This window comes from Notothenia rossii (genome assembly GCF_949606895.1).
Source record: "Notothenia rossii genome assembly, chromosome: 11".
Taxonomy (NCBI): Eukaryota; Metazoa; Chordata; class Actinopteri; order Perciformes; family Nototheniidae; genus Notothenia; species Notothenia rossii.
In genome coordinates, this window is record NC_136910.1 from 33919369 (window position 1) to 33943660 (window position 24292).

Genomic DNA, 24292 nt, shown 5'->3' on the forward strand with positions numbered 1-24292 from the left:
GGGCGCCATAGTGGGTGCTGTACGCAATATAGGCGTAGTTATGTTAGTATAAGATAATAAGATGTACTTTGTTGATCCAAAATCGGGAATTGTGTTGTTATGGAATTTTTAAAAATATATCTTTTTAATTTCTTACTTTTTTTCCCTTTTTCTCCCCAATTATTAGCGCCCCCGATGGGATTGTTAATTGTAGTATTGATCAATTCTGTTTAACTTGTGTTTCTTCACAGTGTCCCGAATTGTACTCTTTTATTTATGTGGACGCCCTTAATATTCACCTATACTGCCTATGCCAAGGGCCGGCCCTGTGTGTCAAAATATGAATTGATAAAGTAACTAGTAGTGAATACATCTGTAAAACATATGTAAAAAGTACAGCATTCACTACCTAAATGTAGAGTAAAAGTAGAAAAGTAGCTTAAAATGAAAATACTCCTGCCTTAAATGTGTACTTAAAGGTGGGGTATGTAATTTTGGAGAAACCAGCTCGAGTGCGTTAGAAAATCTGCCACTTCCTTACGGAGCCCCTCTTCCAACACACACAAACCCGCACGTGACCAATGAGGGCACGAGATAAGTTTGTGCACAGATGGAAGGCTGACAGGCAGGTAGGCCATCCAGTTATTTTAGCCGGGCTGGCTAAAATGATTGGTCGTGCTTTTTACACATAAAAATGTGTTATGCAGTGGCGGCCGGCCCATAGGGGCGCTAGGGGCGCCGCCCCCCCTCTTCCCACATGTTTGATTGTCATTAAAAATTAAAAATAAATTCAAAAATATATTTCCAAAAAATATATATTTTTTATTTGTATTTTTAAAGAACAAGGTAAATATTATATAGTTGGTATCAGTAAAATGTATAATTTACAATAAAATGTCGTTTAAAATTGTTTTACGATGTCTAAAGTTACTGATAAGTCACATGTTTCCTGCCTGGCCGCAGCGTGTATCATTACCCTCTCTCGTCCGGGCGGTAGAAAGGAGCCCTCAGCCAGAGCAGCTGCAACCAACAAGCTGACTGTTGCTATCTGTAAACTATGCCGCCGAAACATAATTTTAGCCAATCAGCGTCGTCAGATCTGATGCTCGAAGGGCGCCCTTTCAGCGCCCTGGCCTGTGTGTCTGTGAGTTGTTTAGACTCGTGTCCAAGGTGACGCTACAGTAGGGGATGGCTGCGTCAGGTAGACTCCGGTGCTAGTGGATCGCCGGAGCTGTAGATTAACATTTGCATGCTTATTGTAGTTGTAAGGGCAATGCCTGTGGCACCATGGAGCATATGTGTGGGCTGGACCTGTAATTTACAGGAAAGGAGTGATCAGAGGGTCGAGTTGTCGATTCTTGTTCAGTTTTCATCTTCCTCACCCTCTCAGACTTTGAGTTGCGCGCGCTGCTAAAGAGACGCGCTACCATGGAAAGCAAACAATGGTGTAGCTGTATTAAAGTCCGAGTGGAAATAGTCGTGAGTAAATCTGATTTTGTCAGAAATCGGGAGAAATGCGGGAGTCTCCCGCAAAAATCGGGAGGGTTGGCAAGTATGACTGACACACACACACACACACACACACACACACACACACACACACACACACACACACACACACACACACAGACACACACACACACACACACACACACACACACACACACACACACACACACACACACACACACAGATTACAATACAAAGTCCACACAAGTAATTACATTATTATCGCATTTAAAATGACTGATTGCATGTCTTGTTTCCCACTTTATATATTTCTAAAACTATTTCCAAAACGTAATACAATGTTTTCAAACAAAACCAGATGGATCAAACTTTGTTAGATTAAAAAATAAAATACCATTAATTTGAAAATACCAAAATGCGTGATGTCATCGGGCCGCGACAAACCATACGTTGAAATCGCATGAAACGCATTTGTAAACACTACCTGAAATGTCGCTTTTACTAACATGTTTGGATATGTTACGTTCACCGGCTTCTTCCAGGACGATGCTGCCTGTCTGCCGGTTCATTCGAGGTTTTTCTCGGAGTCTTTCAGCACCGTCTGGGCCCGGTGTGGTTCTCAGCTGCAGCCGAAAAAGAGCCCTGAAGTCCGGGCATCTCCTCTCCTGTCAGCCGGTGTTACCTACAGACATCAGATCCAGAGAATTCTCCTCTTCACTGAGGGTCAGAAGTGACGCAATTGGAAAGATCGAATCAAAACATTACCAGCTCGTTTACACATGCAAGGTAGGACCTCTATGGGTAGGACCCGCACTCACCTGCACATTGAAATGTATTTAACCATGCTCATATATCTGTATACAGACATAAGATGGAGATGATCTCATCTCATCTTATCATATCCTAAATGAACCAAAGTAGGGCTTCTGCTTTATTTGATTAAAAGTCAAAGTAAAAGGTCTATTTTTCTTTCTTTTTAATTGTTTTTAGTAATAGGCCTACCAGAGTCCAGCATACAATGTCATTTCAGTCAAATAACAAGAATATCAGTATCAAAACATCTTTCCCAACAAGTACTCATTATGCATAGTTTTTAAAAAATATATCTGTATTACCCTGTATTATTTTAGTAAACATTGATATCATTATTATATCATTTTAATACAGTTTATATTATTATTAAATAAAGTACAAAGTGCATATTTTGACCTCTATACTTCTCATCTCCTGTCAGCTGGGTGTTTATTTGATTACATGTCAAAGTTATTCAAACATGTTTGGTTGTCTTTGGTCTTATTTTCTAAGTTATGTGTTTGAGTCAAATACCTGACATGCAGACTGTTGTTTTCTTTACTTCGTCAAAATAAGTAATACCACAGTGTAGAAATACTCAATAAAATAAATACTTAAAGTATCAACAAGTACTCCGAATGTTGACAATGTGTTTCAGCATTATTATCCTTATTAATATCATTACACTAATGTATATGGTACTGTATATATTCTTACATGTTTATTGATAATACATATTTATAATTCATTTGTTAATGTTCCGTGGGTTGTTTATTTAAAATAATGCATCATCATTTATTTGTTTATATTTTGAATTAAAAATAGGAATATATAAATGATGTTCCACATGTTGTGGAGTAATAAGTGCACTAACCTTCTGTAGTGGGTTAGAAGTATACGTAGTGTAAAATAGAAATACTAAAGTACAGTACCTTACATTTACATCTGCAGAATTAGTGTTTGGTTTTGTATGGTATGTACAAGTATATTTATATTCACAGTGACAGATGATATGCATATATTCTAACAAAAATCAATAACTTTTGCAGGTTTGCTCTACCAGGTCCACAAAGAGGATATCGAAGCTGGCCTATCACAAAGGAGTTGTGATCGTGACGTGTCCGGGGTGTGAGAACCATCACATCATCGCTGACAACCTGCGCTGGTTCTCCGACCTGGAAGGAAAGAGGTCGGTGCTGCTGGATGTCTCATAAGAAATATTAGTGACACTGTCCATGTCTCTGACGGCTGAATATAAACCCATATTCAGTTCAACACTATTTAAAAAAAAGAGAAAAAGACGGAAAGGCTGAAAACCGCCTTTTCTGCCAATTTCTGCCATTAAATTGTGATTATTCTTCAACTCATTTTAAACACGTCTAGTCCATGTAAAAATATTGCTATCTTATTGTGCTTTTCGTCTGAAATGAGATAGGATGAAGACTTCACATATTGTGTAGTCATGCAAATTGTACCTAAAGTCATATAAATCCATTGGCCAATATGTGTAGGAATCCTGGATTATTTTATGAGGGTAAAACAAATCTGATAGAATGATATAACATAATTTATAGATAATATTAACTGATCAAAACAAAGCTTTGACAAGCATCACTTACATTTGGCTAAAGTGACACTTGAGTTGAATAAGAAATGTGTTACTGCACTCTGGTGGACAAATTATGTAATGGCAACTGTCTGTAAATTACCCAAACATAATATCTGGTTTAATATACCTAGCTAGAATTTGTACATAGCAGCGTATCTGTTTTAGAATAATTATTAAGTTAAGACAAAGTTATCCAGTTGTATTGAAATACTAAATTCAGGAGCATAAGCAGTTAAAAATGCACCACAGAAATTGACATATTGGATAAATATTGGAATCGCTAATGTGCTGTGGGTTTTTGTTGTTTACCTTTAAGGAATATCGAGGAAATCCTTGCTGCCAAAGGAGAGACTGTGAGGAGGGTGGATGGGAGTTCTGCTTTTGAAATCGTGGTGGATGAAATTGGGAACGAAAGGTCACAATGTGAAGACGACACAGAAAAATCAGATCCAGAAAAACAACAATAATGATACCTTTTAGTATTCGTATTGTGAGATGTTTTATATTTTATTCTATAATAAAAACCTAATGTTTTTTTGTGTTACTAATGTATTTTTTGTCATGGATTCTATGATTCTACGAGGATTGCAACTGATCAGAGAAACATGTATGCTCCTGTATTTTTTTTATTATAGAGTATTATAAACACAGCTAACTGATTGCACGTGAAACAGTCAAATGCAGGTTTATTCATTTAAAACTATTCATAATAAACTGTTTTGGACATTAAACTAAGACTTCATGTGTAAAATTCCAATAATCTTTCAAGGTTATAAATACTCATACTTCATCATTATTACAATGTTATATTTAATCTAAACATGTGTAAGTAGTTTGATCTTATTTGATGTAAATACTAAATGCAGTTACACTCCAAACTGTCCAGTGTTGAACCTTCATGCTGAGTTCTCGCGTAAACTGCGCTTTATTGTTGAGACATCCCTATGATATCGCGAGAACAGTGCGTTGTTATTACTACAGATAGCATAGCAAACACACAGCCCGGCTATCTAGATATCTGTAGTCTCCTGAACTTTTGGACGGCGATGGATGTTTTCGGAGCCCTAGAGGAAGCAGAGAGACCCCGGAATTGTCCCTTCTTAATAGGGGTCAGTGGAGGAACAGCTAGCGGCAAGGTCAGTATCTTTTTGCAGCCAGAGGACTACGGATATTAGCATTCCTATTAGCTTAGCTTAGCAACATTAGCATTTGTCAAACTGTCAGAGCAACTGGCACGCCCCCGTCGCTCAGTTTCGTTTCACTATATCATCAACACACTGCAACTATAATAACATGTCTTCCCTGCTAATATTGAATAACTCTACTGATTCGTGTTTGTGACCTTTTAGCTTCAAATAGCTAACTAGCCACTGTTAATAATTTGTCAATTCCCTCGCAGTGCCAAATCAGCTGATGAACATTAAGGTCACTGGAGACACCGTCAGATTTCCCGGGAAACTGACAAAAACATGCATTGTGAATTTGTCGTTGCTAGTTAAATCTATTTAATGCGGCATTACGATTGACATTCATAAAAATACAATTAATGTCAGTTTAGTTTAGCCTATTCTGATCATGCAAGTAAAACTGGGCAATAGGGTCTTCTCCCCACTTGGAGAGGGAATGGTGTCAGACAAGGAGACACTTTGTCCCCAGTTCTTGTTAATCTTTATGTCGAGTAAGCAACAGTTAAAACCTGCAATAGTGGTTGCATGATTGGTAATAAAGAAACATGATGTAGATAATCTTATATTCCTAAATAGGGCTGCAACAACAACAAAGAGAAAATATGTAATCTCCATATTTGAAAGGCTGGAAACCGCATTTTCTGCCAATTTCTGCCATAAAATTATGATTATTCAACTAATTTTAAACATTCTATGTGAAAACATGCTATCTTAATATGCTTTTCCATGTCTGTTATCCGGACCCTGAGTCTGTACTGAAGTCTGATTTTTTGTTCTGCCACAGTCAACAGTGTGTGCCAAGATCATGGAGCTGCTGGGCCAGAACAAGGTGGACCATCGCCAGAGGAAGGTGGCCATCATCAGCCAGGACAGCTTCTACAGAGTGCTGACGGCCGAGCAGAAGGGGAAGGCACTGAAGGGCCAGTACAACTTTGATCATCCAGGTATGGTTAAAGGGTGCTTCTTCTTTTTTTAACTGCAACTGACATTTAATCACAATTTCTACAGCCTATATGAAATATCAGTGTAGAAATCAAAGAAAATGCTAGGGGAGGAAATAATCACAGCTAAAGTGACACTCCTTATGATTACATAAATCAAATACTTACTCATTTGCCGAGGGAGAAATCCCAATGGCGGTATAAATTAAATCACCGCCTCGATATCGCTCATATCTGGAATTGTTGTCAGGCTTTGTATGCCAGATTTCTGTGGATCCCTGTAAAAATAAATGGTGTTTATTGTTTAAAGGCTGCATGCAGTCTTACATTTCTGCTGTTTCCATTTGTCTTGCAGAGGCGTTTGATACGGACTTAATGTACCAAACCTTGACAGACATCGCAGAGGGAAAAGTGGTTCAGGTGCCAACGTATGACTTCGTAACTCATTCCAGGTAAGAAGGAAGCAATTCACATTGGCCCTTTCCATTTCACTAATTCCCCTCCTCGACTCCTATCCTCGATACTTAGTCCCGCCCACAGGAGATGCGAGCGGAGGACTCGAGGAGGGGAACCAAGGAGAGAGGAGGGGAAGCAGCAGGCGGTTAGAGAAATGAGAACTCCTCTCCTCTGAGCGGTCATTTTAAAGAGACGTCCATTAATGATGACAGGAGGCACAGCAGCCCTCTGTCTGATGGACAGATGTGTTCATGACCACTTATATATTTACTTTTAATTCATTCACAGTGCGACATAATGACAGGCTACAGATGCGGACACACACACAAATATACATATGTATATATTTATATAAATATATACAATTTCAGAATCAAACAGAGCACTCTCATAACGTAACACTATCAGAGACTGGATATATCCCCCTCCCCCTCCCCTCTGGTCACTACAATGAGGAAAATAAATTACGGGCCAAACATTTTATTTACAAGTATTAAAAGTAAGTAGAGGACACCAAACCAACTGAGACCTGTCTGTCCGCTGCATCTACGCACACTGTACCACACACATCTACATATAATCAGGCTACAGCCGTTGTGTATTTTATTATGTGAAGCTCTAAATGGTTTTAGAAAAATATCGACTCTTTGTTTGTAGATATCTACTAAACTACAGCAAATAAAGAGAGTAGGCCTGTTATACTGAGTGATATATATTATACACACTGCTCTGCTTTCTGCACAGACCTCACAGCTGTTCTCTCTGTAAACATCGCGTCGCGATGAGAGCAGTTAATAAAATAATATCCAGGGGATGCATGCAGAGCTTTCATTGGCTGAGATAAGTCCGGCTGTGTGTAACGCCTCTTTGAAACATCTCTGTTCCCGGAAATGCGTCCGGAGAAGCCATCAGTGTCTCCTCGGTTAGAGCCTCCTCGATGCTCGGTGCTCCATGTTCATTTAGAGAAATGAGATGTCCTTCAACATGGCGCGCTGAAATCCATTTCCGGGTCACTACCGGAGGACCGAGGAGCCGAGGAGGGGGAATTGATGAAATGAGAAAGGGACATTGATTCAGCCCTTAAACGAAATCTTTTTTTTTTTTTTTATTCCCATCAACATTGGATGTACTCTTTTAGATTGGAAGAAAGGATCACAGTTTACCCGGCAGACGTGGTCCTCTTTGAGGGGATTCTCGTCTTCTACCCACAGAAAGTGCGTGATATGTTTCACATGAAGCTTTTTGTGGACACAGATTCAGACGTCAGACTATCTCGCAGAGGTATTAAAGTCTTCCTCATACATTATTCCAGATGTGGGCCACCACAGTATATCCATGATGAAAAGATTACCTGATTTTCCTACAGTTTTGCGAGACATGACCAGAGGGAGGGATCTGGAACAGATTCTCACGCAGTACACAACATTTGTCAAGCCTGCCTTTGAAGAGTTTTGTTTGCCTGTAAGTATGTTTACTGCTTAACAACAAATAAGGGCCATTTTAGGTGCATAACAATAATACAGGGCTGGGGGAGGGGGAGTCTAAGAAACCACATTACTCACTTTAAAAAGTTGGCAAAAATATATCACACCAATTTCTTTGTTATCAATTTCTGATTTTTTTTCTGGCACATTTATCGCTTTAATCTCAGAATATCTAATATCTCATTTCAGTAATGTTATCCCCCTTCCCTGGCTCTTCAATTACTTTTTTTAACCTACAATAACCCTCCTCCATTTGTTTTCCTCCCAGACAAAGAAGTATGCAGATGTCATCATTCCAAGGGGCGTTGACAATATGGGTAAGTGTTTTTTTTCTGTAATTAAAATAATGTTCTGCCAGTTTCTATGGAATTAATGCTTGAAAAATCCGTTCCTCTTCCATCAGTGGCCATCAATCTCATCGTGCAGCACATCCAAGACATCCTGAGCGGTGAGCTCTGCAAATGGCAGCGAGCCTCCGCCAGCGGCCACACGCGGGGCTTCAAAAGAGCCATCTCTGAGCCGGGGGACCTGCAGAATGGAGCCCCCAACTCTGCAGGGAAGAGGGTCCTGCTGGAGCCCAGCTGCCGGCCGCACTGAGCCTTCACTGGGGCTCTGGAGGGCAGATGTTTCCAGACTGTGGACATGAGCTCGAGACAAGATTGCTGCTACTGATTTGTGCACGAAGGGTCACGCCACCCTCCCTCTCTGCAGAGGTTTTAAAAAGTAAAAAAATGTACCCACAATCCCACGGTGCAAGCATACAATGCTGCGACCACTCCATCATTTCACTGTAATTATTGCTGCATAACCAACATGCTTCTAGATGATGCTTTTCACATGTAACGGTCTTCCTTGATAATGTTTTTTAGTGTTGGCTGTGGTCAGAGGATCAGTTACTGAGAGGGAGGGGAGGAGCTGCAACTAAAACATATTTTAAATATTGATTTATCTGCAGATTATTTTATATATTTAATCTATAAAATGTCTGAAAATATTGAAAAATGTCCATTTGAAAATCCAAGGTTATATCTTTAAATGTCTTTTGTCAGTTTAAAACCCAAAGATATTATATTATATATATATACACTTTGATACAGACAAAAGTAGGGCATATTATTGTAACAGATATCAAAAAAGTTGCTGATTATTTTTCTGTCATTGGATTAGTCCTCTAAAAGTTGCAGCTCCAGTGAAAAGAGTTTTTAAATGTTTAATTTCTGTTATGCTTTTGCACTTTGATGTTTATATTTATATCTGCTTTTTTGTTGCTTAAATTCAGAGTATATTTAATTGATATTCACACTAACCTGTTATCCTGCTGTTTCCCTATCTGTTTTAACTTATTTAAATCAAATCATAGTAGCGTTAAACTGAGTGCTTCCTTTCATTACTTACAGTTGAATACAAGCCTTAATTTTTTTAAGTTCATTTTGCACTGACCACTCTGTACAACAATAAATGGAAAAGTGTAAGTCCTTTTTGAGTTTGAAACCAGAAAGTGATGGTTCTGACCCGCACGCTGTGTATAGAAACAAAGCTGTTTGTTTTATTGGAGTTTGAGAGCACAGTGTGATGTGTTGGGTTTTCGACCATTATCCCAAAAAAGGAATCCAAATGATTTACTACAGCATGTTTTTGAATGACAAACAAACAAGTCACGAGGACTTCAGTCGTACACGAACACTTTCACACACCAACGTGACCGGGACATGATCGTGACTGCCGGATGGTTCTCTACACGTGAGCACGGCACACCATGATTCAGTATGACATTACATAGATCACAGCATCTTTAGTAATTTGTACTTTTTTGTGGTTTTTGCTTAGCTTTTTTTGAGTGCACATACGTATGGCACTTTGGGAGAAGCTAAGCTCTTCTCAAGCATAAACATCCTTTTTAAGAACAAAAGGAGCACTGTATATAATACATATCATAACCATACATGATTCTTACACAAAATGTTTCCAAAAACTCAGGTTCCAGTCTGTGATGGTCATCCTCTCTGAGTTTAGATCCCCCAGCAGACTGTCCCAGTTCTCTGCTCTCCAGGGTCCGCTGTTTTCAGGGGAAACTCATAAGTCAATGCAGAGGATGACCGACAAATGGCACATACATAAAAGGAAGAGGAAGTTGAATCTCGGGAGAGAAATGGACAGCTCATTCTCACGAAGACAGAGAGCCCAGGGAGCAGACTTTGGTTATTTCTGTCTCCCTGTCCGCTCTGTGTGACCCCTCCTCGGCTTCCTCTCTACAGAGTCACAGTAATCCCAATTTATAATCTCCCGAGCAGCAGCTCTCTGTAAACCTCCGCCACGCTTCTGTAGTTTGTTCTGCGTCCCCCTGCAGCAAGTCTCCCATTAGCTTCCATTCGTCTCTGTCTCTCAGTCTGTAGTAAAGTGGAGTTAGTGTTATGAAGCACAGTTGGAGGTCAGTTTGGCCGGCCCCCGGGGGCCCTAGGTCTTCTCCTCACGCTCCGTCTTGCGCCTGGTGATGTTCCTGGGTTTGATCTTCTGCGACAGCTCCCACAGCGCCTCCTCCGCCAGGTGGTCGCTGAAGTCGTTGAAGAAGCACACAATGTCTTCGTTGCGCTTCAGATCATAATGCCTGAGATGAGAGGAGGTTTGATTAATGAGAAAACAAACAGCTCGTGTGGAGATGGCAGCGATGCTTTAGATTAAAATGTAATGCAAAACAAATTGTGTTTCCTGCCAGTGGCAAACAAATGATGGCAGTTATTACTGTGAGTGATGTTTGGAAAGCTTTCAAATGATCCATCACAAGATGATGTGCATCTTTTCATGGTGCTGTGAATGTATCCCCACGGACTTACACTTGCTGGAAGCGCCGCATGCTGTCCAGGATGTTGAACTGCTGCCAGCGTTTGGAGAAGTTCACCTTCCCCTCGATGAAGTCTGGGTTCCCCAGGTGGACGAAGGTCAGGTCCTGCAGGATGAGACCCCTGGGAGAGCGAAGAGGGGGGTAAATGTGTGGTTCTCGGCTAAAAACATTTGTCTGAGTTTATGGTTGGTTCACTCACAGGTAGGGGATGCAGGGGGGCTCCACCTCAGAGAGAGCAGCTCGGTACGCTCTGAAGGACGACGAGCTGTCAATCAACGTGCAGTACTCCTCCAATCCCTGAGAGGAGAGGGAGCAAGATTATTATGATCCTTTGCTGTAACTTGAGCATGTACAGGTGCATCTCAATACATTAGAATATCGTGGAAAAGTTCATTCATTTCATTAATTCAATTAAAAAAGTGAAACTCATATTATATGGATTCATTACACACAAAGTGAAATATTTCAAGGCTTTATTTGTTATAATCTTGGTGATTACAGCTTACAGCTAATGAAAACCCCAAAATCAGTATCTCAGAAAATTTGAATATTGTGAAAAAGTTCAATGTTGTGGACTCACGCTGTCACACTCTAATCAGCTAATGAACTCAAAACACCTGCAAAGGTTTCCTGAGCCTTGAAATGGTCTCTCAATCTGGTTCAGTAGGCTTCACAATCATGGGGAAGACTGCTGACTTGACAGTTGCCCAGAAGACAGTCATTGACACAAGGACATAAGCCTCAAAAGGTCATTGCTAAAGAAGCTGGCTGTTCACAGTGCTGTATCCAAGCATATTCATAGAAAGTTGAGTGGAAGGAAAAAGTGTGGTAGGAAAAGGTGCACAGCAACACGGATAACCGCAGCCTTGAGAGGATTGTCAAGCAAAGGCCACTCAAACATTTGGGGGATCTTCACAAGGAGTGGCCTGAGGCTGGAGTCAGTGCATCAAGAGCCACCACGCAAAGACGTATCCAGGACATGGGCTACAACTGAGCCTTCCTCGTGTCAAGCCACTCCTGAACCAGAGACAACGTCAGCAGCGTCTTACCTGGGCTAAGGAGAAAAAGAGATGGTCTGTAGCTCAGTGGTCCAAAACCCTATTTTCAGATGGAAGTACATTTTGCATTTCATTTGGAAATCAAGGTCCCCGAGTCTGGAGTGGAGAGGCACAGAATCCAAGTTGCTTGAAGTCCAGTGTGATGTCTCCACAGTCAGTGATGGTTTGGGGAGTCATGTTATCTGCTGCTGTTGGTCCACTGGGTTCTCTCAAGTCCAAAGTCAACGTAGCCGTCTACCAGGACATTTCAGAGCACTTCATGCTTCCTTCTTCTCACAAGCTTTATGGAGATGCTGATTTCATTTTCCAGCCAGACTTGGCACCTGCCCACAGTGCCAACAGTACTAAGACCTGGTTTAGTGACCATGGAGATACTGTGCTTGATTGGCCAGCAAACTGGCCTGACCTGAACCCTATAGAGAATCTATGGGGTATTGTCAAGAGGAAGATGAGAGACACGAGAGCCAACAACGCAGACGAGCTGAAGGCCGCTATCAAAGCACCCTGGGCTTCCATCACACCTCAGCAGAGCCACAGGCTGATCTCCTCCATGCCACGCCGCATTGATGCAGTCATTCATGCAAAAGGAGGCACGATCAAGTACTGAGTGCATACACATACTTTTCAGAAGGCCGACATTTCTGTATTCAAAATCCTTTTTTAAAATTATTGGTCTTATGTAATATTCTAATTTTCTGAAATACAGATTTTTGGGTTTTCATTAGCTTTAAGCCGTAATCACCAAGATTAAAACCAATAAAGGCTTGAAATATTTCACTGTGTGTAATGAATCCATAGCATATATGAGTTTCACTTTTTGAATTGAATTAATGAAATAAATGAACTTTTTCATGATATTCTAATGTATTGAGATGCACCTGTACATGCACACATTCTGAGACCTACAACACTGATATCTATGGAATGAAAAAGTTAGAAAAGGGCAACGAATAATTGGTTCAAATAGTAAGCTCTGAATTAGCACAAAAACAGTAGTTAGCTAAATGTAGCAGATTAACAGTTGAAATACTAAGCTAATATAAATAGAAAAACTGTTGAAATAATTAACTAAAAGTAAAAGGATATAAGTGACATTAATTAGCAGCAGGAATTGTTGAAAAAGTTAGCTCAAGCTAATGAATAACACATTTGAATTGCTAACAAATTCAAATGAATAATGGATCAAGTGAAGGGGATGTAGTGAATGGGACCGCCCCCCCATTAAAGCGTCACGGTGCTCTCACCTCGGAGGTCTGCTTCTGCCACTCCAGCCTCCGGATGGGCGCAGAGTCCAGGGCGGACAGAATTGCCAGGTAAGAGTTGAAATTATTCAACTTCCGTAAGTGCTGTAAAAAGAGATTTGTGGAAATATTATTGCACCAAACATCACAGGTGTCTGTCTACATGACAAGTAGAGATATTAAAGTCCAAAATGACTCACCTTCATGATCTTAATGAACTTGAGAAGCAGCTTCTCTCTGTCCTGGGCTTTCTCCTGCTGAATGATCAGAGAGCGGACCCTGCAGGAGGAGGAAAACAGAGGGGGTCAACAGGTGCTCTGAGAGGGAATCCAGCAATTCATTAGTGTTTGTTAGATAAAACCGTTTTGGTTTTACCACAATGTGTCTTACAAATAAGACAATATCAAGAAAGTACAATAGCATAGGAAAGGCTTGGAATGTAATCATATGCAAATAAGAATGATACAGGACTACCACAAAGTAATATGTGAATATTCAGAATCACAAGACAAAAGCAGGAGGGCCTGTACAATTGCGTTCCCATTCAAGCATTAAACTTTGCTTTGTACAAATGTACAGTTGTACATACGTTTTACACGCTACTAGTACTTCATATAATTTACTCAAAAGCAGTCCACAGTTTAGGTTTGATGGTACAACACTAAAATACTCTACCCTGCATGTAGGACGCTGACAGACAAACATCAGCGTATTTCAATCTGAATCCTGGATTTTCAGTTCATTGGTATAGGCCCAAATGATCAGAGGCAAGGCCAGTGGAAGATTCTGACACGTTCCCATTGAAGGACAAACTCACCAATAGCTCATGTTGTTAAAGTGCTCTGTGAACTGCGTCAGGTTCGGACTCTTCTCCTCGTTCTGCTCCTTCGCCCAGAGCAGCACCTCTGGAATCTGGAGAAGAACAGTTACAGATGGAGCTCAAAACCCAATCAATGTCAACAAACACAGGGAGCATTGATTCAAAGTAAACAGGAGTATGAATTCAAAGTAAACACCTCAAGTACCTCGATCTTATAGAAGAGCTCAGCATCAAGGAGAGTCAGCTGGTCAGCGATTTCGTGACTGCGGAAGTCATGGAGCGTCCCTGGCCTGTTAGGACAAAAAACTATGAGTAAATAGCTTTTCCTTCAAGTTTTACAAATACATGTACTCTCTACACATCACGTTTAACAGGATTATCAAAGACCCATCACCCCAGCAACCACCTGTTCTGCCTGCTGAACGCCTGAGCTCTGTTCAGTGCCTTTATGACCCAAAGCCTTCCTCTGTCTGCATCTTACCATTTATTTATCTTAATAGTTATGACTCAAATAAAAAGTTTTTTTTTTGTTTTTTTTTATCTTTTATTTCACATTCTGTTCTTGTATATCGTATTATTTGTACATGTATATTGACTCCTGCATTTACTTGGTCACTTACAACATTTAGCTTATGGTATTGATTTATTTTTCACTTCATCTGCATAACTTGCACATTGGTCTCACAAAATAATCTGCACTATTCTATTCTGCTCTGTTTCTTCTTGCACTATTTATATTTATTTTTAAATTAGTTTTTTAGTTCTATGTCCTATATATATTATGTTGCACTGTTTGAGGAACATTTGACCCCCCCCCCCCCGTACCTTGCAGAGACCCCCCGGGCAGCGAGCGGTTTGAGGGAGTTGGTGTAGCGCAGCAGCTTCCTCTGCTCCACTTTATCCAAGATGTTCTTCCGGAGGACCCGCGCGAGGCTGAGCTCTCCGTTACAGACAAGCGTGAACACCAGGTCCATCAGCTGCTTCAGGATGTCCTCTGTCAGCTCCACCAGGCTGCAGGAGGAGGAGAGAGGGGGGCATGGTCAACAGAGGAGGAGGGGGGGGTGGGGTTCGTGGTGTCATTAGGACTGAAACTATGATATGAACTGATTTATTCCAGAAAATAAACAGAAGATGAATGAATGAATTTACATCATTTGAAAGCTGCTTTCTTGGTCCATAAAATGTAAATTGTTCTGTCAGAACAAAACCCAAAGATATCAACTTAGATACGTTATAAAACTAAGAATGTACTGAAAACCGTATTTCCTGCAAGGTCTGCATAAATAATACATTCCCCATCAAAATATTTGGCAAATAGTTGTTATATAATATATATATATATATCATTGTTGCAACTCTACTAGTCAAACATTACATTTATTTAAAACCTTGCTTACACGTAAAAAAGCGTAATATTGCCATACGCAGTACTTTTTATATTTCTCTATTGTTACACATGCATGTATTTGTTATTTCCTCTAACAGCCTACGTTTCCTCTCCATATTCTTGTAAACACAGCTCCCTGAGGAGATGTCAGGCAGACGCTAGAGGAGTCTGAAGACCCGGACCACCAGACTCTGCAACAGCTTTTACCCACAGGCCATGAGACCCCCCCTCACACTATCTGAGTCCTGACCATCAGCACCAACACTGGCTGTACCATACCCATCATATTCATACTGTTATACCCATCTATTCTTATTCCTATGCATATTTATATACCATACTCTAATCTGCTATTTATATCCTATGTTAAGTCACATCATGCACTTTTATTCTGAGACAGGAATTTTAAAATGTATGTCAGCTTATATTTTTAAATGCTCATTTATGCTTGTTTTGATCTTATATGTGTGTTTGCATGTGTAGTTTCTTAATATTTCATAGTGGAGAGCTGAGCGTAAGAATGTCATTGTTATACTGTACATAGGACAGTAGACATATCTCTACAACACAACACACTCTGGAAGTACTGTCTCGGTCCACTCACCACAGCTCGTCCACCACCCTCACCAGCACGAAGAAGGTGTTTTTGCTGACTCTCTTCTTGAAGGTGTCGGGGCTGTGGCAGAACCTGGTGTATGTGCTCAGTGGTCAAGGCGAAGCACACACCAGTTTATACGGAATACAAGGTACAATAACATATTTATCTTAAAGGTTTCAAAGGTTTTGAACATTTATGTGAGAACACAATGATATGTGATATTTTTCTCTTCTAAAATACCATCCCAACATTAACTCTTAATGTTGTGACCTTTACTGTCCTTAAATGCCCTTTACTGCGAATCTATATCGATTTATTTTATCCTATTTTCAGTTAAATTCTCAATTTGTTTATTTTTGTTATAATATTTAATTTGTTATTATTAATTAATTATTTTTAAATTGTAAATTGTACATTTTAACTTAGATTTGAGATGTCCATTTATTGCCATTCCCTTTTTTATTTGCATTTTTGTATTATTAGATTTGTATTATAGTTTATCTTAAACTAATGATTTGTATTTCACATATTTGAATACTATCCCTCTACCTTTTCCTTCCTAAAGGTGTATGGTTGCACTGGAGGTCTCCATCTATGAACACGTGTAACTAAAGAGCTGAAACAGAAAACGGATATTTTCTTGGTAAATAAGAATTTAAAGACAAAGGCAGTAAAACCAGCGTTCTGCCAGCGGCAACTAAACAGCCATTAAGCCTGGAGCGACATACGGACTGATTCGAAAAGGATATCTGTAGTGTAGCTTCTTAATGAGGTCCTCTGGGGTTATAAAAGTCCTATACGTAGTCAGAAAGGCTTCACAGTACAAAACAAGATCTGTCAAGAAAAAAAAGAGACATTTCAGATGAAGAGCTCTGAAAACACATCATCAAATGTGAAGAACTGACACATTGCAAACAACTGAAGGCTATTTAAAATGCTACACATACGAGGAGATTAGAAAAGTAATAAGACGTCATTCACACTGCAGATTTAGTCTCTATGAATGCACATCATTCTGTCTTCGAATATAAAATGCGTGCCTGTCAAAGCTGTGCACAGTCACACACTGAGCTGTACCTTTGCGGTCTGTTTCTGTAGCGTGCACTAATAGAATATCTCCCGATCCAGCACGGACGTCAGGCCCGTCGTCATTCTGGGGGAATCAAGCAGAGCAAGCACGAAGAATTAGAGGAAAGGAATAACAGGAGAGAAGACCATTGGTTAGATGTGAGGAAGGGTGATGCAGTCTAGCCCAAAATGTAGCTTGCATCTTTCCTTCTTCTGCCTGTTTTTATGTCTTGCTCCCTCCCCCACCTCCTCCTGTCCTGCAGCAGCTCCTCTGATGACGAAGACAAAGTCAGACTTGTGTGTAATGAAAGCCCGAGCCCTGCAATCTGTCTCCAAGGCTATGAATCTTCCTCCTCCTCATTTCTGATCCCTTCCAATCTGCTTTTTTGTAAATCAGTGGCGTCACATTGCCCCTAACCTTGCAGAGAGGAGCCTTTTCACACATCTGTCTGTCAGACTGCAGCACACGGGACAAAGGAGGAGGAGGAAGAGAAGAGGAGGGAGGTCTGTTCATTTAAGCTGTGCAGTTTCAGACGCTGACCTCCAGAGGGCAGCATGGCTCTCAGTGGAGCGGCTCAGGGTCTGATTTCACATCTGACTGACTCAGTGACCTTTAGCCAGCCGGACTAACGGGATAAAATGTGCTTTGTGTGCTGCTGCTGCTGCACATTCTATAAACAGCTCACAGGAGGGTATTCTTACCACTTGTTTTAGTGTTATCCTGCTCATGATCTCTTTGTGGTCGATGAGGGAGAGCTCGTCCACGTCCTCCTCATCGCTGCCAGCCGATTCTGGTGACTTCTGCCTCCTACACACACACACACACACACACACACACACACACACACACACACACACACACATATTAACAAATATAGAGCTGTCCCAAGCCATACTGCATACGGGAGCTGAAACGTTGATTCATTTGACAAGTCATTGTGTTTATTCTGCTTCTTTAATATAAGGAATTTATGTGCTTTTCCATTGTATATGATCGTAAATTAAAAATCTTTGGGATTTGGACTGTGTCGGATTTAATAGTCTATCATCAGTAAATACAAGTTTGAACTATTTTTTTGGTTTATAGTTGTAGCTCTACAAACTAGTTATAACCAACCTTTAAGTTAAAGGGACAACATGTATTATACTCAATATGGTCTGTCTGGTTCAATATTCTCCCACAATGCAAAGCTAGTCGACAGGGAGTAAAGAAGCCGGAGACTGGAAAGAAAAAAAAAGTATGCATGGCTACATCTGTGATTCAGCTTCAGGAACAAAAGCTATAAAAACACATATATTTTGTATGCTTGTTAGGTGAAAGTCAAACTGAATGCATTTATTTGTTCATAAATGTTTCCTCTATAAATCACTTCAAACAATGAAACAAATCCTTTGGAAAAACTAATTATAAAAAACATATATAAATATTCATTGGTATACATTCACAAAATGTTCAACTAAAACATTTTTAATCTAAATTGGATTTTGCTGCAGTTTGATTGACATCTGACAGAACATGGATTGCATTATTTCTAGTATATTGATTTATTTTACGCCAACTTCAAAATACTATATTAATATAGCACCTACTGTCCAGAGGGAGTAGCATTTAGTGTACATCATTTCTAAGGTATAAACATTACATCTCTTACCTCTCCTTGTCCAGAGCCTCTTTGCTATTGGTGGAGGGGATCTGAGGGGAGGGATCCTGGAGCACATCGTCAGCTGTGATTGATTCCTGATTATGGAGGAACAGCAATAATCAACACGTGTATTCTAGGTTACACTGAACAGCATTAATGAATGGTCCCATGCAGTGAGAGGGCTGGATATGGATTATGAACCACTAGTGCATGCACCACTTTTGGTGGAAGGAAGATGAATGGACAAATGTCAGTACTACTACTTGGTTGTTTTATGTTGATGAGCACAATGCAGCTTTTTCTCAATACGAGCATGAGACCCAAAAGATGAGACCCAAAACACAAAGACGCCAAGAGGGTAGAACTGATATACACTGAATCTGTACCAAATAAAACTAAAAATACAATCACACACCCATACATCGTCTCTTCTGCCCTCACTTACATTCCCAGCACACCTAAAACACCCCCTGACAGTTCAACCTGGCCATGGGAATACAACCATGCACGCTGTAAAACAAATGCACTTAAGCAGTTATGGGGGAATGTTATTGGAAAATTGAAAACCGGTGAACCCTAGAGAATCCGAATTTAGAGCGTGTTAGATCGGAACAAGGTTAAATACTTGTTGCAATGGAAGTGCAGCCAGAGAGAGACAGCCAATCGGCAACACACACACACACACACACACACACACACACACACACACACACACACACACACACACACACACACACACACACACACACACACACACACACACACACACACACACACACACACACACACACACACACACACACACACACACACACACACACACACACACACACACACACACACACACACACACACACACACACACACACACACACACACACACACACACACACACACACACACACACACACACACACACACACACACACACACACACACACACTTTCTGAAGTCATGCTCGGTCAGGTTTGTCTGCATTCAAATTCCATTTCAGTGCCATCACCCGGAGAGATGAATCAATGAGAGCTGCAACAGAAGTCTGCCACTCAAACAGACTCTGCTCACATCAAATCCCTCGCCGCATTTCAAAATTGATTCACACTCCTGAAGCAATGGCACCAGTTCAATGGAATTGACCTTCGACCCCGTGGCGGGCAGCTACTTACTCTGAGGGAGCGAGGCAGCTCCCCATTGGCCTGGTTGGATGAGTACAAGTTGACGTACTCGCCCTCCCCGCCCTCGTCGTTTGCGCACTCGCTCTACGGGAAAAGAGGAGGGACACAAACCCGTAAGGGGAGAGAGGGGGGCACACAGTGTTTGCTTACAGAGGCCCTGGCCCCGTCTCAATACTATCACATTTACAATGGATGTGCGCTACAGTGCCCCCTGGTGTTGGTGATGATAGCGAGCCCAACGATCACTGTTACAACACCAAAACCTCAGCTAGCCGCTTCGTCTTCTTATTTAAAATACAGAGTGGTGCAGACTGTAGTCCGACCCGGGAGTTGGCATCCCATGGGCTCCCTTGTCAAAATGCCAAAGTCAGGCTAACAACCAAAAACACGTTTTAACAAAACGTTCACTTTGAGACGAGGGAACCTTAAGTGGTAAAATGCTAACTAATTCCCCGGGGACTCATTCCTGCACCGCTCTATTCACTTTTCTGGCCCCGTCTCAGGTCGGTTAAAAGAAATCCTTGCTTCCCTCACTTGCGTCGTTTCCCTGTGTTTAGTCCCTCCCTCCAGGGAAGCATGGAGGGACTCAAGGAAATCACGAGAAGCAGGGAAATTAGTTTTAAGAGCAATGGGACTTCCTTTCCTCCGGAGCGTCACGTGAAGCGACATCCGTTTGTGATGACGCCGCACAGCTGTTCGTCTGACAGCAGCTCTGTCCCCGTTATTTTCACAAACACCGGGGAAAATAGTCGACCTGAGACAGGGGACTATTTTCATTTCCTTGCTCCTCGGTTTCACCGGAAGTTGATTTGTCTGCGCCATCTTGATTACCGTCCCATGGCTCTTATTTCTGCCGGAGGACCGAAGATTGGGGAGCGAGGAGCGATAATCGAGGAACCACCAGACCATCCTCCGATGAAATCCTCAGATACTCGCCCCGCCCCCTTACTGTGTATCGCTCACTGATTGGACGATGCAGTGCATGCACTGATCTCATGCTTCTTGCTCTTGACATGATCGCAGTACCCCAGCGGAGTGAAGAAAATAAATGAAACTCACGAGAGTCACTCCTCAGTTTAAACTGTGTTTTGATTCAATTCATGTATCATTTAGTTACAAATATGTGATATATCTGAACAACAAAGTGATCAAAAATCATTGTATTTACTTATTGGAAACATTTTCATGATCGCTTTTTTCGTTTTATATTTTCATTTACTGTCATTTCCATTCAGTCAGTCATTAAGTGCTATTAAAAATGTTAATGTACTACATATCCACACAAACAAACAAAGTGTGCAATCCAATGAATGTTAATCTAACTGGGTTTTGATAGATAATATATCTCTTTTTCTTCTCTCAATTATTTTATTTCTATTGTGCACTAGAGTGCACAATAGAAATAAAATGAATATTAATTAATTAATTAATATTAATCAATATTAATCAATATTAATCAAACTATTGTTCGTTTATACATTTTAAGAATGGCGTTTATCTTTTTTGAGAATGAGTTCTTATTTATTGGAGTCTACAACAGATGATACAAATGTTTGTGTCAGTAAATGTGTGGCAGGGGTGTTTGTGAAAATAACGGGGACAGAGCTGCTGTCAGACGAACAGCTGTGCGGCGTCATCACAAACGGACGTCGCTTCACGTGACGCTCCGGATGAAAGGACGTCCCATTGCTCTTAAAACTAATTTCCCTACTTCTCGTGGTTTCCTTGCGTCCCTCCATGCTTCCCTGGAGGGAGGGACTAAACACAGGGAAACGACGCAAGTGAGGGAAGCAAGGATTTCATTTAACCGACCTGAGACGGGGCCAGAAAAGTGAATAGATCGGTGCAGGAATGAGTCCCCGGGGAATTAGTTAGCATTTTACCACTTAAGGTTCCCTCGTCTCAAAGTGAACATTTTGTTAAAACGTGTTTTTGGTTGTTAGCCTGACTTTGGCATTTTGAGCCCATGGGATGCCAACTCCCGGGTCGGACTACAGTCTGCACCACTCTCTATTTTAAATAAGAAGACGAAGCGGCTAGCTGAGGGTTTGGTGTTGTAACAGTGATCGTTGGGCTCGCTATCATCACCAACACCAGGGGGCACTGTAGCGCACATCCATTGTAAAGGTGATAGTATTTACTGGCATTAAAGAACATGCAGTGCATCATGCACTATAAAAGACCAATAATCGGATTGCAGATAGTTTGTGGCTTTTGAATATCTCACTAATGTATCATCTGAGCACCAAACTGCTAACAGCAATCTGCTAAGGGAAGGGATCCAGGGTCAGGGTTTATCATTGGTCTGAGAGTCGGTTCATATCCTCTAGTTAGCTCACCGCTGAGGTGTGGAGCGAGTCAGTAAGAGAAGACTCAGAAGGAAGACAGACAGCCACAGAGCCCATTGAGCCGGCCAGGGAACCGTTGGGCCCGCCACCATCCAGAATGGTGGCATTGGTCAAGGCAACCTGGTCCAAGCTCTGTGATTGGTGGAAAGAAGTGAAGCAGGACAACAACAAAAAAAGAGTAAAAGACCAGAGAGGTGAAGATAGAGCAGGTAGGGAAAGAGGCTGAAGCAGTGGAGGGGAAATAAGTCTTCACCTCATTCTCAAACACCCCTGAGAGATATGTGTCTGAACATGAAATGCACCACCCAAAAACCAACTGTGAAGATGTTAACATACATTACTGTTGACAAAAGAAGAATTAATAAAATAATACTAAGTTTCTTTATTTTAAACATCTCTTCCCCTCAGTCGGTCTCTGTCCTTTTCTCAGTCCAGACAATTGTGCTACTATATAATGCATCACGTTTGCAGCTAGAGTTGACATATTTCTGCACATTTGGCGAGGCAGATTGTTTTTTTATAACGGACCAGCGGTGAGAAACAATGATGAGAACAATAAGGAGGACTCAGAATAGCCAAGCTGTATTCTTAAACATTTAATCTGTGTTTCTCATTAGATGTTATCAAATAAGGTTGATAAGATACAAAATTGTTTTGGACTGGATTGACTGAAAATGTCTATCTTTTGATGTCTAAATAAAAAATAAATTGCAGTTGCTGATATACATAAGAGGGAAACATCTCTTGACTAAAATAAATAGCAAAAAGAAAGATTTACTAATAGTACATTCTACTGTAAAACTGGACTAACATGTCATGATTTGTGGTAAAAACGTAGCTACCCAAAAACTGAATGATTAAAACAAAGACATTATTTACCAGAAGTAATAGGATTGTTAATATAAAAGAGTAATACTAAGTCTAAATTAAAAAAGCTGCACAAAAGGCCATTGGTGTCTTAACAATACGAGTGTGTGTGTGTGTGTTTTGTGAGGCCAGCTGAGCAGAAGCCTGTCTGCAGGGAGGCAGCAGTAACCTGTCTCAACGCGTTGCTCATATTAGCCCTGTTTCCACACACACACACACACACACACACACACACACACACACACACACACACACACACACACACACACACACACACACACACACACACACACACACACACACACACACACACACACACACACACACACACACACACACACACACACACACACACACACACACACACACACACACACACACACACACACACACACACACACACACACACACACACACACACACACAAATCCAGGCCTCTCACTCTCCTCTTTATTTGTGGTAAATAGAGTCTGTCTGTACTAGCAACGCACACACAGGGGGAGACACACATCACATTATCACATATTACTGAAAAGTCTTTCCCTTTCCACTCAACATATGCAAAGCAGCTTTTCTGGCATCCCTAACCTTCCCCTTAAAAAACATCATGCCCGGAGGAGTTGAGGAATGCAGGCATTCCACAGAAACAGACAACCAGGAGGTGTGTGTGTGTGTGTATTTTGCGAGGGGGAAATTACAGCATGGCGGCAAAGAGTAGACGAGACGGATAGGAGAAACTGTGTGTTGATCAGGAGAAAAAAGACGAGGAGGACAGGGAGGAAGAGGAGCAGAAACGAGAGGAATGTGTTTTCCATCAGGTCCATCTGGAGCTGCATTCCTCTGCACAGATACTGAGGGAAACACACACCGAACCTTTGGGTGCATCGCACACAGCGGGGTCACCCCCCTGAAAACTAACCACTGTAACACATTGCTGGGTCAGGGTCAGGCCATAAGTAACTAGGATATAGCTAAGGCTGGACCAAATGTCTTTTTTTAGACGCTAAGGTGGAAATAATGAAGCCTGGAATGTATGTTGTCATATTTTACAACGCCAACCTAAAGAAATAGAAATCCCCAAAGGAAATCCTAGATTTTGATAATGCAATACATCGTATTTAATTTAAAGTCCCTTTTTTAAATAAACTATCTTTAAGTTGTCAGTGGATACAAGCGGGAGCTCAAAATGTTCTTTTGACTGCAGTGAAATGCATATTTTGCTAGATAAAATCACGTTACAGATTTCTCTAGTTTCTCAATTATTGGAAATATTTGGATCACAGAGGTCTGAAACAATCCTGTAACCACTGGAATCTATTTCTAAAAATAG

General features: G+C 41.0%; 3 protein-coding genes across 19 annotated transcripts in view; 2 read left to right on the forward strand and 1 right to left on the reverse strand.

Annotated features, from left to right (window-relative positions):
• The first annotated feature begins 1096 nt into the window (after positions 1 to 1096).
• Positions 1097 to 4399, forward strand: dnlz (DNL-type zinc finger). Of its 2 annotated transcripts, XM_079659383.1 has the most exons (4): positions 1097 to 1531; positions 1992 to 2235; positions 3291 to 3430; positions 4167 to 4399. In XM_079659383.1, the coding sequence occupies exons 1-4, from the start codon at positions 1494 to 1496 to the stop codon at positions 4315 to 4317; spliced, it is 573 nt and encodes a 190-aa protein (XP_079515509.1). In that variant the 5' UTR covers positions 1097 to 1493; the 3' UTR covers positions 4318 to 4399. The 2 variants fall into 2 exon arrangements, with proteins under 2 accessions (XP_079515509.1, XP_079515508.1); XM_079659382.1 differs by lacking the exon at positions 1097 to 1531 and having other exon boundaries at positions 1667 to 2235.
• Positions 4400 to 4797: 398 nt separating this feature from the next.
• On the forward strand, positions 4798 to 9394 carry uck1 (uridine-cytidine kinase 1). The gene is made up of 7 exons (XM_079659381.1): positions 4798 to 4986; positions 5822 to 5981; positions 6334 to 6430; positions 7573 to 7715; positions 7801 to 7895; positions 8187 to 8235; positions 8322 to 9394. The coding sequence occupies exons 1-7, from the start codon at positions 4897 to 4899 to the stop codon at positions 8513 to 8515; spliced, it is 828 nt and encodes a 275-aa protein (XP_079515507.1). The 5' UTR covers positions 4798 to 4896; the 3' UTR covers positions 8516 to 9394.
• A 43-nt stretch (positions 9395 to 9437) lies between these two features.
• The window catches only part of rapgef1b (Rap guanine nucleotide exchange factor (GEF) 1b), a 65444-nt gene continuing 50589 nt past the window's right edge, over positions 9438 to 24292 (reverse strand). For 6 of the 16 annotated variants that reach the window (XM_079659373.1, XM_079659377.1, XM_079659376.1 and 3 more), the window contains 15 exons: positions 22087 to 22227; positions 19739 to 19831; positions 18582 to 18667; positions 17632 to 17737; positions 16939 to 17014; positions 16608 to 16695; positions 15868 to 15957; positions 14702 to 14887; positions 14073 to 14166; positions 13874 to 13968; positions 13257 to 13335; positions 13060 to 13161; positions 10957 to 11054; positions 10750 to 10878; positions 9438 to 10523 (listed from right to left, as the gene is read on the reverse strand). In XM_079659373.1, coding sequence (XP_079515499.1) covers positions 10373 to 10523; positions 10750 to 10878; positions 10957 to 11054; positions 13060 to 13161; positions 13257 to 13335; positions 13874 to 13968; positions 14073 to 14166; positions 14702 to 14887; positions 15868 to 15957; positions 16608 to 16695; positions 16939 to 17014; positions 17632 to 17737; positions 18582 to 18667; positions 19739 to 19831; positions 22087 to 22227 — 1614 coding nt within the window. In that variant the 3' untranslated portion in view covers positions 9438 to 10372. The remainder of the gene's footprint in view (positions 10524 to 10749; positions 10879 to 10956; positions 11055 to 13059; positions 13162 to 13256; positions 13336 to 13873; positions 13969 to 14072; positions 14167 to 14701; positions 14888 to 15867; positions 15958 to 16607; positions 16696 to 16938; positions 17015 to 17631; positions 17738 to 18581; positions 18668 to 19738; positions 19832 to 22086; positions 22228 to 24292) is intronic. The other 10 variants (XM_079659368.1, XM_079659371.1, XM_079659374.1 and 7 more) reach the window with 4 other exon arrangements.

Coding starts and splice junctions, on each gene's coding strand:
- dnlz (XM_079659382.1), top strand. CDS start 1,939: ATGTCGCTTTTACTAACATGTTTGGATATGTTACGTTCACCGGCTTCT. Junction 2,236..3,290: donor AGCTCGTTTACACATGCAAG/GTAGGACCTCTA, acceptor TAACTTTTGCAG/GTTTGCTCTACCAGGTCCAC. Junction 3,431..4,166: donor TCCGACCTGGAAGGAAAGAG/GTCGGTGCTGCT, acceptor TTTACCTTTAAG/GAATATCGAGGAAATCCTTG.
- uck1 (XM_079659381.1), top strand. CDS start 4,897: ATGGATGTTTTCGGAGCCCTAGAGGAAGCAGAGAGACCCCGGAATTGT. Junction 5,982..6,333: donor GTACAACTTTGATCATCCAG/GTATGGTTAAAG, acceptor TTTGTCTTGCAG/AGGCGTTTGATACGGACTTA. Junction 6,431..7,572: donor GACTTCGTAACTCATTCCAG/GTAAGAAGGAAG, acceptor GTACTCTTTTAG/ATTGGAAGAAAGGATCACAG.